General features: G+C 39.0%; 1 protein-coding gene across 1 annotated transcript in view; it reads left to right on the top strand.

The window, feature by feature from the left end:
* The window catches only part of LOC105462729, a 26,728-nt gene extending 11,492 nt beyond the window's left edge, over window positions 1–15,236 (top strand). Inside the window, exon 3 of the mRNA XM_011709556.1 lies at window positions 15,155–15,236. Within this exon, the coding sequence (XP_011707858.1) occupies window positions 15,155–15,236 (82 nt within the window). The remainder of the gene's footprint in view (window positions 1–15,154) is intronic.
* Window positions 15,237–15,560: the final 324 nt, after the last annotated feature.

The following is a 15,560-nucleotide window of genomic DNA, read 5'->3' on the forward strand; positions in this document are numbered from 1 at the left end:
TATATATATATATATATATATTCCGCAATGAATTATCAGTCTGTTTTATTTTATTGATTTAAAGCTCTCCACGAGTGCAATCTGTCAAGACAAACGATCGATGGTAAAATAAATATCGAGGAAAATTTACTTTCCATATGTACGTATTTATCGCGAAAATAAAAGATCGATTACATAACTGGGGGAGCTACCCTTAAAATAAAGTTTGCATAAATTAGTAAATATTTATTTTAATCTTTTGCAAAATTTCCCAAAATCTGTTTTCTATGGAGACACTTCACCGCGACATTTCCACACTTTTCACAGCGAGAAACAGTTTCTTGTTACGAGTCACGCCATTGTCGCAACTGTTTTTTTTTTCTCATTCGTAGTGGAGCGTCAGGAATATACTTGCTTGACAGCTACAAGTTGCTGCTGGGGAATTTGCGCGGCATACAGACTGCTGGACACAAGCGACTTGTTGTGCTTCTCGGAAAAGCTCCCCTGGGAGCGCAACAAAAAACGGGCGATGTGGCGTGCCAGCACTTTAATTTAAAGATTCTTTTTTCGTGAGATGAAGAAAATGAGGTTCCAGTTGTCGGCCGTAAATGAAGAGAATTTAGTATTGCATTACGAATATCTGGATTCGGTTAATTAAACTATAATTCCGCAATTATTTCCGCACTCCCGACTCCACGGTGCAAACCAATACTGCGGTCTAGCAAACCCACCATGTTTTCCAAGCGATTACTTTGATCTATAATTGTGATCTACACAATTATTATTAAGCATCAAGATCCGCTTCAGATCGCACATGGCATTCTAATAATTTATGTAGCTTGAACTTTCGTGGTCTCGATTAGATTTCATATTAATGTTGATTGCCGCTTGAGCCACGGAAATTAAATTTCTTGGTTTGTTTTTACGGCTGTAATAGTACGAGTTATGTATGCCAGACGGGACGACGTGGCTTTACATCGATTTGACGCTGCGGGATTTAAAGAAGAGTACGGCTTTTATTTAATAAAAAAACTGAAAGCGCTTTAAAATACGCTATTCCAGTTTTGCCCTCGCTGCCAGTATATTCTTTGGACATGGCAAAACAGCTTATGATATTAAATTGTGAAGAGAGGATAAACTATAAATATGTGACATAGAGGATCTCCGGTTCCGAGTACTCGCTATTAATTTTCGGAAAATATATTTGACCTTTTTCTAGCGAAAATACTGAAAAAATCATACAGATGCATTTTAGATCAGGTATTTGGACGTCTATGAAAATATATGACCGTGATAGAAGTGTAAGCCTCTATATAGAAGCAAAAGTTTTTTAAAAGTGTTGAAAATCGCAAGAGAATTTTTATTGCGAGAGATTATTTGAATCAAATAGTTCTAATAGTATCTTATCCATCTTTCTAAAGATTTAATTTCATGTACATTCTTTGGTGTACGAGCTATAAAGCTATATCATCCGTGTAAAAGTCTTTAAAATTTTTCTGTTTTTCTTGAAGTGCACCTCGGTGTCTAGAGATTTTTCTTCATTCACCTTCTTTCCCTACACCATACGTGAAAAACGAATTAATTTAAGTTCTCTTAAATGTAGAAGGAGATAGAAAACTTTTGGCAGCGTTTAATATGCTAATTCGATTGTCCTTAATTATCGAAATTTCTCTAATCTGGAGTAGATGTACGTTTAAAGAGAACGAAGAACAGTTCAGAACTTCGTGAAATTCTGCGACTGCCTCAGGCTAAACGGGAAACTAGTTTCCATCGGATCATCAATGATTTCACCGTCGTTGGCACCGCGCCTCGCGCCCTCAATTTTTGATCGCGTTTCCGACAGTACGCCTCATTCGCCAGCATGGAGCATCACGTCGCTTTTCACTCGAACGTTTCACTCGACAAACGCAGATAATTGGGAATAATTGTTGAGAATCTGCAAACGACATTATATCGACGTTACGCAATCGCAATTTGCCCCGCGCAAGAGATTTTATTGAGAGTATTATGTAACAAAAAGAGAACGTTGCATAAATAGCTTCGATATTAATTTGTTTCTTAAACTTCTGTTGTATATTGAATCATTTTCACATCATTTTACTTAGAGACAAACAAGTACGTATTTATTTAACAAATTTCACAGCGTATATAAATCTGTTTTTTATATTTTATTGCTTTTTCCGCATCGTATTTTATAACTTGATACCCAATATACGCCAGTGTCATTTCACAAATTGCGTTGCCTCTCGAAGCTCACGTGCCTGCACCTCGCCGAATTGCACGCACACGTTTATATTAAATTCTCCGATATATTAACGTGCACCGTTTCTCATCTTCGTAACGGCGAAATGATATGCGAGGCAAATATTCCAGGCAGGGTTCGAGCTGACATACGCGGCAAATTGGGGCTTAAAAGCGACTAACTGAAACTCGAGTTCATATCATCTTCCGGAGTGCCACCGGCCGGCTGAACACGCGACACTGACGGAACGCTGATTTGGCGGGACAGGTATTTGGCCCGGGTCTAAAGGCTCGTTTATTAACGTCCATCACGGGTTATCGCGAATTAATCACGTGACATCACGATCCGCATCGCGATCCTCGGTATCCTAATATCGATGTGTCCGATATTACATGTGTTCTGTATATAATCGTTTAGAAACTTGAATTGATCGACTTAACATCATCACTTTTACATTTAACTCTCTAATTTCGTTCGAAGGATAAAGAGCAAAATTGTAGGATATTCGCATATTTTCGATTTTCCATACGCCCTTTCGTGAACCTTTTCGGCTGAACCATTTGCGCTGAAAAACAACTCCACTCTTACGAGCCGTGTTGTCCGCCGTCCCGACTCCGGAAAACGTTTGCGCAAGCAAAAGTTAGCGGCTCGTTCGATATAGACTGCACATGTGTATTTATACCCGCGTAAACTTCGATCAAAAGTGATTCACTCACGCGGAGGTCGCTTTCCGGAAATACTTTCCAACTGTTTCTTTCCATTGACATAGAATCAAGTACGCATCTTCGATTTTTCGCCGGTTGTTGGTTAATGCAAGAGCTTCAGCTTGTGTTTATGGCGCAATGCACGTCGGACATTGCGCGACATAGCTCGCTGTGCATAGTCCCACCGCGGAGGCTTAAGCAACTATATCGTATAAAGTTGTTCGATACGCGAATCGCAGATATTGCGATCGAAAATATAGCTCCTGTGAAGAATCTATCGCGAAAATTGCTCGCTAGGATTTCCATTATCAGCCGATTAATAGACTCGATTATGTATTCCGTATAATTTGCCGAATTAAGGCAAGCGCGCGTTATTTCGAACTAATAACGTGTTCTGTTTTCTCGTAATTTAATTACCGAACCCGCTTGCATGCGCACGATATTGCGCGGGCGCAATCATTAATTTTTATATGATGCTTTTATAAGTAATATTAAATTCCCATCGTACAAACGAACGCGCGCTCCGGTCGAAAGCGCTCTCGGCTTTAAATTATAATTAATTCTCCCTATCGCGAGTTTTCCGATGCGTTTAATTATTTCTATCGAATTGGAGCTAGTACACTTTAAAATTTACCGCAAATAGCGTTGGCGGTGTATCGCCGCGTGCGAATCGATTTCCGCACAGTGATGTATCGCCATGGCGATGAAAGCTGAACGAGTGTTTGATAAGGTAAATAAAGTTATGACAAAATCGATAAAGTTCGCCGAGGGAAACTTGTACGCGCGCACACGTATGACATACGTCAGCAACTAACGTAAATCGCTCGACTTTAATTAATTCCACGAAATTTCAAGAAGAAACTTCCTAACGCTAATAGACAATTTTCAACTTACGTTACGCCGTCAGTTGTAATTGGAGTTGTAAGATTCTCACGGTTCCTACCGTGAATAGCCGATGATTATTCTGTCTCGTCGAACGTGAGTGAACGTGAGATAACAACTGTTTCACGTCGTGCGGCGGCGCGGCGACGCGACGTCCGGCAAAGGGCGAATTTAACGGAGGTCGAGTGTATCCTGAGATGGAGATTGATCTCGTTGGTGAAACTTGGATCAGCAACCGAACGCCCATTGGCTGTTATCAGCTGAAAGTTCCTGGACGCACTCCAACTCGAAATCAGCTTCATTTGATCGCCAACTTCTTGCTGTATTTCCGAGAACCGCTCATGAGCCACTTTTACGAGGATGTAATAATTGCCTTCACTTTTTTCACCTTTTAGTCAAATCAATATAGATTACCTCGGTTATTTATAAAATGGGGATTGTAATATGTTTTTTATACAAAAAGTAAATCTAAATTTTATAATGAAATTTGATTAAATTGAAAATTAAATCTTTGTCTAAAACGAATCTGACTTTATAACCGTAGCTTGTGCTGTTTAGTAAAGAATTACAAAGGGCACCCTCCTTGAATCCCTCTTTTTTCCGTGTTCGGTATTTTATACAGCAAGATTTTTACACTTTTGTTTGTAATTTTGCACTTAATTTGTATCGAGCTACTTCATGGAACGAGCTCCAACGGATATTTTATTATTTACAAAACACGGAAGATTACATAGCTTCGGCTAATTAAACTTTCATTGCAACAGATTAAACTTTTCCGAGACAATTAGCACGAGCTATTAAGATGTTTTAATAATTGAAAAAAGAGTTGCAAATTTTATCTTAAGTGCAGTTTCTATTATTAACATACGCAATTATTCCGGATTGTTTTACGCCATAAAAGAGATTGACCAAACAATAGGACGATTAATTTTGCACGTGCAATTATTTCATAAATATGCTATAACGCCACGCTGTAAATCACCCTTTGAGCCCTTTGAGACACCGATATAGACCGGGATTAGCGACATTTGGTATGGCATTTGTATTGAGTCAATCCTATCCATCGCGCTCTTATTAGGTACATATTGTTGCGCATTGGCGTTCATATCTACGGACGAGCAATAAGTAATTAACTTACGCAGGACTGCCGTCCGAATGCGCGGAATACAACCGATACGGAAATCGGGCTTCAAAACTCTATAATCGAATCCAAAGTTTCGCCCGCAGCGCCCCTAGCACAGGCTCGTCTTGTAACCACTTCTGCATTCGTGGTAAACTAAACCGAGTCTGAAACTAAGCGACTTAGAACTTACTTGGGAAACTTCTATTCCATTACGTAATCACGATATAGACGCCACCGATGTATGTTCTTGCTGTCATTCTTGAACATGGTCCACATAGGGTAACGTGCGATTCTCAGTAGTATTATGATGCAGAATACTCGCGGAAAATTTTGTCGAAAGCTTTCCGCGAAAGCTTGTTTCCAGAGAAGATCGTTGTAACAACGAGTTCATTTCTAATTTCACATAAGAACTTTTGTAAGAAGCTACTGAAGTTATTATTAAAGACGTTATCAAATATATTAATGTAAAAAAGGTGATGAATGAAAAACAAATATAAATTAATAAATCGCAGAGAAAATACAATAATTTATTGATAGATTCATCAAATTGATTGCAACATATTTAAAAATCTGCATATAAATTGTAAAAGTTATAGTTTCGATCTTGGCACTACGAGAAAAAAGTATCGCGACATCGTAAAACAATATTTTTGTGGCATTTATAATTCTGTGTTATTTCATAATGATAAAAACCATCTCTTCTGATATAACTTACGTTATACATCAAGTTTGAAATCCGTTGCAGCATTTGCAAAATAGTTTTCTAAGAAAATGATGTTATCAGAAAATGTAGGGAAGTCGGTAATTATGTTTATACAGAGCACGCGCGGAATTTTTCCCCTATCTCGCGCGTGTACCTGCCAGAGTCTCTTAAAATGGCGCACCTTTGCAACAATAACTCGTAAAATAAGCTTTAACATTTCTTTGCGATCTTTTTCCACATGCTGATAGAACGAGTTTACCGGACCGAAATTTTATCGGGTTCCAACGCCGTCGGGAGACTCGAGAGAAACGGGCTTCCGTCGCGGAAGTGGTTTATCCGTAAAGGAAACAGGGCCCCTTTACGAATAAGAGCAGATGCCGTGATTTCCATGGTCATTCCCTATCTCTCGCACAGAATGCTCTGCAACGATATTTCGTACATGTGATCCCATATATACATATATATATATATATTGTATATACGTGTTACATTCGTGTGCGCGGAGGACGCGAGCGAGAGGCGGCACACGTAATGGCGATACGATGTTTTAAGGGATATAGGTCAGGGATTCGCGGGATTCAGTACGTGAATGCTTCGACGGTGTTGTTCTATATCAGCGGTTAACCTGAATTTCGTAACGGCCAACATCCGTCCAGAACAAAGCGTGGCGATTCGGTTACGAATAGCCTGAAGAACGGAACGGCGCAATTTTTTCACCGCAAATAATTGGAAACGTGATTAGCTCGGCGCGGCGGCCGCTGCGAAGACCTCGCGTGGCGATGCGCTAAAGTTAATTAACGTGCAAATCTTAAAGTTTACACTCGACATTAAAATGTCAACGTTGCGCCACGTAGACGAGGGGTTTTTTTTTACTGCGAGCGTGTTCGCGAAAATATGAGACTGTGAAAAGTACCGTGCATTTTTCGCGTGCGCGGCAGAAACCACATTTAAGAACTGAAAATGATAATTACATGAGCGCAGTTTTACATAAATTTGAAAGTTCTCTTAATTCCTACTTGAAGAATGCTATTAATATGTATACAATTAAAATGATTAATAAAATTTATCGATTTATTTAATAATAAATCTATTAAGAATTCTTTTCATTCCTTAGCTATTTCTAGTTTTACTCACTTTTATATGAATTCTGTTAGCTGCTGCTTGTAACGTTATTTGATGTCTTTCCGAAAATTGCTCGGCGAAATAGACATTTAAGTCCTTGCACGAGCGAGGTTTTATATTTGCATAATTTCATGTTGCTTTATAAAATTTATTCTAGAACGCCGTTGGGACGGCGCTTTATGCAAAATACTTCGCCGACTAGCGCGATGTCGCTTGCAATTTTTTAATCGCGTGTTAAACTGATAACCTGGCAGCTGATGTCCGTGGCAGTCGATTAATTCACGATGAATCTTTCAGCGAACGACTAATTTTTGACCTCGCGTTTGCGAAAAACAATTAGCGATCGATAGCTTTCCACGGAGTCATCCTTATACACTTTCTTTCTAAAAGATCGTCACATCCGGTAAAATATAGTAACGTTCTAATGATCGGTATTATCAACTTCAGCAAGCGATAGAATCCTTTTGCGGTGAATAAAAGTAATTTTCGAAAGGAGGTTAGTGAGCTTACACAGACCGACATACGTGCTTAGAATAAAATAAATAATCTCGTATGACAAAGTGCTTTTAAAAGTAAAGAAGAATAATATGTGACTATATGTATCGCGAGCAACACATAAATCTAAATTGAATCTGCTGCTGGGAGACATTTTCGGAGGGCCTGTTATCAATTTTGTGAAATCACCGCGGACAATCTGTCAAAGAAATATTCGGCGGTGTCGGGACTGCTCTAGTTTTCCTCTCCGAAGGATATTAATATCGAAGGAAAGAGAGGAAACTTTTGCCGCCAACTTTATTTTTTTTTCAGGATATAAGCATGGCATCATCGACCGCCGTGCTTCCACTATGTCCAGCCATTTTCCAACATATACGACGTGGTTCTCTGGCATTGACCGCTCGCAATCTTTCCAGCACATTACATTAAGCTCGGGAACCTTTCCTAAACGGATTTGGAGTCGATCCTATTTATGCTGCGGCAACGACGATCTATACGGGAACTAATGAAGCTTAAGCTTTCCGTCCACGTTGGTCACTCCGCGAATAATTTAGTCTTTTCCAAGGCACTTGTTGTTCTCCAATAATAGAGAGTGCATAATTTATATAAAATTAACTTCTTAAGTTTAATATTTGATAGGTACAGAATATTGCAGTTGATTAACAGACTTGGCAATAATCGATGGTGTCCGTCAAACAGTAGTATTTCTTTTTTAAATTAATCTTAAAAAGAAAATGGAGAGAGAAAGAAAATATTATATTATTATTGTCACTTTAGACTCGTAAATTAAATTTTTTATAGAAACATTTATCAATTTTTTTAAATTATATATGATACTTCTTTTAATTGTATAGCAGACTCTGCAGTGACTATATAATATCTTTCTGTTCAGTTATAAGCTGAAAGTTTGCATAAATGATTATTTTTTGGCGAAAAAAGACTTACCGTCTATCCGCCGACTGCGGGCAAACATAAAAATTCTGTTCAAGTTTACTCGAGATTACTTCCTTTGAAAATTTGAAGCCACGCCTTCGAACGGTGGCGAATAGATACGACGACTTTGTACGTGATTTCGGCGAATGCGCGCAAAGAATTCGGTTCTCCGTACATTTGTTATCGCTCTTCTGCACCCAGTGTGTCAAAAGCCACTTTGGCATTTACTGGGACGAATGTCGCGTTTACCACATGCGATATCATGGTTGAGTTGACAATTGAATGGTAGAAATGCGCCCGTTGTCCCTCCATTTGAGCGCGAGACTCATTGCGTTTTTATCTTTCGAAATTGCGTCCTTATTATTTGCGCGAATCACGCGACAGTGGCTTGTCGTCTCAGCCTTGATTTAATACTCTGGGTAAATTTTTTAAATAGCACAGCCATGAAAAAAAAAATAACTGTGGGTGGTAATAGTATATATCCTTTGCGAGTTTAAAAGTTAAGCGCTGACTCTTCTCCTGGCCCTGGTTTCCCTCGTAGGTTTATCTTCTCAACGAAAGGAAGACGGAAAGGAAAACCGCCCGGGAGCGCCTTTTATGATATTGCATTAGCGTAATTTTGCATGTAGTAAAAAAAGATCGCATTATGCCGATGGTAGGCGGTAAAGCTTTGCGTAGGCAGCGGCCCGGCGTTGAATATTTACGAGTGGTTTGAGTGTAAAAAAAAAAGAGCACATCTTAAAGATCGCCGTCAGCGACGTCCCACGCACGCGAAATAAAACAGCCGGAGGCTATATTGCAACGCGATCCCGAGAGTCCCCGTCTCATAATTCTTTCAGTAAGGAGTTGACGCCAGCGGACGGTGTCACGTGCGAAGATGGATCGAAACGAGACATGAGTAAGGCACACGACGCCGTTAGGATTATTTTTAGCTCTTATGCGTAGTAAATCTCGAGCCCCCGTGCCGATTATATGATCAAACTTTTAATCCAAATATATACACGGACGTGTATTTTACTGCTTGTCAAAAAAATAATTTTACGTAAAATAAACGATAAAAAAAAACCAAGCCGAGATTTAAAGAGATATAGGAATATCCACTTTAATAAGACACATTTGCAATAAAATTCAAGATAAAAATGGAGATTAAGGAAGAGCTTCTATAAAAAGATCGCTATTTGTAAAGGGATAAAAATATTTCGCAAATATCGCACACCGATAATAGCAATTAGGTAATCATCCCCGTACGCTGTCGTGAAAGTTTCCTTTCCACGTGGAATTTTTCTGTTATCGTTAATATAATGAGAATAACCACGGCTTAACGTACCTGTTCTCACGAATTTCGTGTGTTTCTGAACACTGTATATGCATGCGTTCGTGCGTACCCCGGTTAGCGTGACACTAACGAATTTACGTCGGGGCTGAAAGCTTTACACCGAACTCTCTTGATTATCACATACGTGCCTCGATTGCCATGATTACATTTGCGAAGGTCGCCGGTACGTTCCCGTTTGATACAATTGCAATTGTTTGTTCGAATTGTAATAAATAATACATATGCATTATTAAATTATAATAAATGATACATTAGGTCTATAAATCATATGCGCGCATGTCAAGCCGTAACTGCTACATCTGTTATCGCATTGATTACTATTTAACGTTGCTACCACAATTTAACTCATCGATTAAACTGTATTGGACGAAATTATAAACTATACTGCAGATACGGTGATCAAAACTATATATTCAGCTTATCTTAATCTATCGGATTTTTGGCAAAGCCTTTGAAAAGGCGGTCGCTTAATCTAATGAAATCCATATTTATAGCTTGAAGCGACGGTTCGTACGAGCTTGCAGGTCGGGGATTAGTGACGATAACAACGAGGCGGTGTATAAGAACGTACCTACTCGGATTTTCATTTAATATTCATCATACATCTTTTCTTCAGATTAAAATTTTTTTAACGGTTTATTCAAAAATACAAAACGTTAATCTCGAGCAATTAAATGCGAGCTGGTGTTGATATATCTGAATCTTATTTTAAGAAACGGGGAAAAGTTTGTTAGAGGCTTATTAAAATTCAGTTACCTTACATTGCGGTACTCTTATAGCTATAAAGATCAAGGTAAATGATTGAACAATGCGCTCTTTATATATAATATGACTTACTACCGAGTAATACTACCACTACTGTACTACCCGACGGCACAATTATCTCAATTCCCATTCTCCCATAACGTCGGTTAAGAATTAGCTCGCCTAAAAGCGAGCACGTACAGTGTCGTCGGACGTATTCCCGAGGAGACGTCGTCCTCGACCTTGTCAGGCTCCAGGTACCAAGTCCCCTGCTGATCGCTGACGGCGAAGTCCTTATTAAACACCGTGCAGTCGGCGACTCCCATTTCGAACTTCAATCGAGCATGTCAGCCAAAGCAGCCCCTAAAATTTATGTCCCTTGGGCATATCGCGGTGCCCGTAATCATAACTTTGCGTCCCGTGGGAGTTGTTCGCGCGTGGATAAGGGCGTGTATCCGCCGTCTCTTCTACTGTCACGCAACTGCTTGTAACATTCGTTGACATTCTGAAAAGGTCATACTCGTTGGCCATGGTCGGGTGCCGCATATGATGGACGAGCGCGCGCACGAGAGAGAGAGAGAGAAAGAGAGAGAGAGAGGAAAAGAGCGAGAGAGAGACTGAGAGAGAATTGAGTTAACTGCATCTAAAATGCAGCCCTGCGGGCCACGCGGTATTACCTTCTGAAGAAATTTTAACACCAAAGTGAAAAGTGGCCGACGCTTATCTCGCGCATAAAACTACAGCTTCTATGTATTTTGAAGTTCGCTTTACATCAAATACTACGACCAATCCGATAAAAGCGAAAAAAATTTGAAATACGAGTAGTTTTGTGTGTGTGTAATTATATATACCATTCTAAAAATTTTCAAATATTAAATATTAATTCCAAGTAAACGTTTTTATATAATAAGAAAGAACGAAATTGAGAATACGAAATTTGATTATCAATATATTTCATATTAAAAGATTTGAAGAGAAAAAAGATAATAATTAAATTTTTCAGCGAAAATTTTTTGGATGTAACAGAGAGAGAGAGAGAGAGAGAGAGAGAGAGAGAGAGAGAGAGAGATACAATATATATTTTATATAAAATAATAATACATATTCAAATAATTTTAATCGATATATTTTATTGGAATCACTCCATCTCTCATTATATTATTTTCATCTGGAAATTATTTTCTTCGCAAAATGTCAGAAAAATTGCATGGAACATGAGAAAAATAGAACAGGACATTAATTCATAACCAGTTATCGAATTGTCTCGCGCAATTTGTACAGCTTCAAACTTTAAACGCGTCACATTTGAGCATGACGGTAGAAATCACTTCTGGTCGCACAGGGACTTGTAACTTTATTGGTTACAATGAAAGTTTGAATTAATAAGGCGCTAAAGTCCGCGATGAACTTTATGACGATCTTATCGAAATCCCGTTGTTGCACGCTCGTAAACGTAACAAGTACTTCACCTGCTATCGATTTCTTACTGGTATGACAGTCACGTCATACAACGATTTAGACTATCGCACCTGGATATCATTTCTATCCGGCTTTCTTATTTTTCTCCCAGTTTCAATGTTTAATTCAAAAGTCTCTGGAATCAACTCATTTTTCCGTTCATTGCATATAAATGTCAGATAAATCGTCACAATTTGTACTCGATTTTTCAATTTTATTGATTTCATGTTTTTTTTCGTTCTATTTCTCGTCATCTGTGTGTGCACGTGCCACTTGAACTGTTGTTACCGTATAAGTAAGTACGCCGCGAAATGAAGCTAATGAAGAGCCACGTAAACGACGTCGTTACGCGAATCGACGAATGACGTAAACAGTTTGAATGCAAAACGAGTGACGGAATGGCAAATAATTAAAAAATTCTTGCCCACTGCTTACCCGGATCGCGATCGGCACGCGATCTGGCCTAAGCGTTGTCGGGCCATTATTGAGTAGTAACCACTGCGTGAGCGACGTTGTCCGATACCATCGGTCTACGACTACTGCGCCTGACAATGGTATACTTGTCAGTATTCACCGCTCTTTTTCAGCGGGACGCTGATGTAGGTCATGGTGATATCGCATTCAGAATTCCTTTTTTTTTCTCATCACCCACGGCGATTTGCTGCCCCGCCTCCACCCTATCCCTGTGTCATCCCGGTCTGCTCTTCCGCCAGCTCGACGTGCTAATCTTCGTTATTTCTCTTATAAACCCTTTATGTCAGATCTACACTGCCGTAGATAGTTTTAATCTTTCGCAAGAATTATTTTACGCTTTTTCCTGCGCTTTATTGCTTTTTTATTAATACTATTTTTTCCGCTGCGAGATATTTGAAGCCTGATCCGATTATAACACCGTATTTTTTTTTCCATTTCAAACCTACTTTTCCTTAGCAATAAATTGAGTGGATATCGTCCTTTTTACATTTTCTTAATCCTTAATATTAAAAATTGAATGATATTCTATTTGAATAATTTCTTCTACACCTATTTGTAAGATCATTGATATTCAAATAATTTCTTAAGGCAACGCTGAGAGCTGAAACAAATTCAGAAGTGTCTTATCGTAAGCCGTCCACTTAATTCTAAGATGTCCGGCATATATTTTTTTATGATGACAGTGTCATTCTATTGTGCGAGGAAAGCTCGCATGAATATGCAATATTCTTAAAGCTTCAGCTTGACTGTTAGAGCACGAGCGAATGTCGGCGGTCCTCAATTCAACAATGGAACCTTTTGTAGCCAAGGTTTGGCTATCCTCTATTCTTTGCGGCACGTAATCAGAAGAGGCAATCCGCGGAATTTGGGTTGAAGTGGTTTCTGTAGAAACTAGCGGCAGCGAGGATGTATCAAAAAGGGAAAACGTCAAAGCGAATCAAAATGTAACAATTCTCATGTAGGTTAGATTGCGAGCCGCATTGTGGCAAAAATTCAATGAAGTCGTAAAAGAATAAGAATCGCAATACATCGCTATGCTTTCATTTCTGCTGCCCTTCGTTGCAGCATTTTAATCATTTCACTAGGTGTGTGTGTGCGCGCCACTAATATATATGGTCATCATAAAAGATTTATTACGTTTTATGATAGCATATTTAAGCGAGGAAGAATGGAATATTCTCAGCGAAAATAATTTTGCGAGAATATAATGCTAAAAAGTAATCCTATCTAGGAATTTCGCACAGATAATATTTTTTGGTGTAATGCATATTTACAAATTAAGCCAATACGTTTTATCTCGCAATTTCTAAAAAATAAAAATGGTAAAGTTCTTTTTAATCGTCACTGCAAGATTGGAAAAACATTGGAAGAGACAAGGAACGACAACATATACGTTTCCAACAGAACGAACGTGGCATAATTGTTGCACAACACTGCACAAACCCTCGTGCGAGTATCGTCGGCGTATATCGCTTCATTGACGTCACATCTGATTCATACACATTCATATGAGTTGCTGTTTAATCGTATAATCGTATAGCCCACGCGGACGTAAGGGATGAACGGCCAGCGGCTCGCTTTTGCCGAAGGACTTGGAAATGCTCTCTCATGATCGCAATTTTATTTCATTCCAATTATCTGGTTTTCATCTCTGGCAACGTATTATATTTCTGAAGTCACTGAAATGCATTTTTCGCTTTAACAAATGAAAGAATCTTTCGTATTGCGTAAAATCATTCCATCGCTGCACGTACCTATACATATATATATATATATATATATACATGAATAAACGGCGGGGCGGAACGACTCGATTATTCACTCGTTATAACAGCGTGCTCGTCGTTGCGCAATCGAGGATTCCACGTCGTGTACTTCATTGTTTTCAATCGCGTTTCATTACGCGCGCGTACCTCTCTTTCGACGATTTTTGAGACTATAGTATTATTAAAGCGAGAAGATGGAAAATTATCGAGAGAGGGAACTTCAAGTTAAAGGCCCTTACCTTAAGTCCACAACTTTGCGCTTTAAATTAATACATTTATTAATCATACAGAAAACACGCGAATGTAGATACTAAAGGAAAAAAAATATTGTTAAAATATAAAGAAAGGAAACGACTTCTTTACTATTCTCCTTGCTTCTCCAACAATATCGTTGAGGGATAATTTGCTATATAAATTTATTACGGTAAGCAGAAAATAGGGGAAGCACCGACGTTACACATTACAACAAATTGCATTTCTAAGAATCTCATCTTGACTAATTTAACAAAGTGCCTTAATAAGGAAGCCGTACCTAACGCAATAGAAGTTTTCCATCGTAAAGGGTTAACATCGAAATAAATTACATGTATTCGGCGCGTACTCGACCGTAGATTCAATATAACTTAAATGGATTTTGCAATTTCATCAACTTGCAATCCACGGACATTAAACTGTTTTAATGGAACTTATTAAACTTGCCGCTTCTTATTGGAAGAGAAACGGCAACACGCTTTTTTTCCATAATTTGATGGAAAATTTCCTCCGATACCTTCTGTTTTATTAAGAGAGTAAAACAAAAAGATTCTATAAGATCTCTATACCTATCTAACTTGCATTACATCTGTACTCCTGTTGTGATCGAACACTTGCCTCTCGGAAGAACTTTATTCTCTCTTCACTTTTCTTTTTCCTTGATTACTTTGCGCACAGCTAATTACTATCGCATCAATTGTGATTAATATCATAAAAGAAAATTTAATATCGTATACTACATAATTTATATTTGTGATATTAATCATTATGTGTTAGACTCTAAATAACAATAACTCTCGTCTTTAATCTTTCATATATTTATATTTGCGAAGAGAGTGTAAGAAATTTCTCGATCTCGATGACACTGCAATTAAATCTATTCTTCTCTTTTTCGCCTCTAATTCTCGCGTTAATCATTTCGCTCACTCTTTCTGTTGCAGCGACCACTCAATCAGCAACCGCGTGGACCGTCGTGGACACCCGACGTATTGCGAGTGTGGCGAGGTGACGAGGCCCTTATGACGACGCGAGGAGACGGCCGAGAGTGCCCTGGCCACGTCGCAGTCCGACTTCTAGGCCCCCGTTCACTCTTCCCGCCCTCGACCGTCCTCTTCCGACCCCTACGGCTGCAATTCTCCCTCGTTGAATTCCGCATGTTTTCCGGCAGCATTTCATTCCGACCGTCCTCCCCCCTCCCCCCCCCTCCCTACTCTCGGCACACACGTGTACAAACGAACGATCGCGTTTACACGCATACGTAAACACGCAGGCACACACACGAACATACGGACACAGGTGCAGGAACAAGGAAATGATCCTTCGATCCTCACAAGGATCCGACTCGTC

This window comes from Wasmannia auropunctata, unplaced genomic scaffold (genome assembly GCF_000956235.1).
Source record: "Wasmannia auropunctata unplaced genomic scaffold, wasmannia.A_1.0 LD336095.1, whole genome shotgun sequence".
Lineage (NCBI taxonomy): Eukaryota > Metazoa > Arthropoda > Insecta > Hymenoptera > Formicidae > Wasmannia > Wasmannia auropunctata.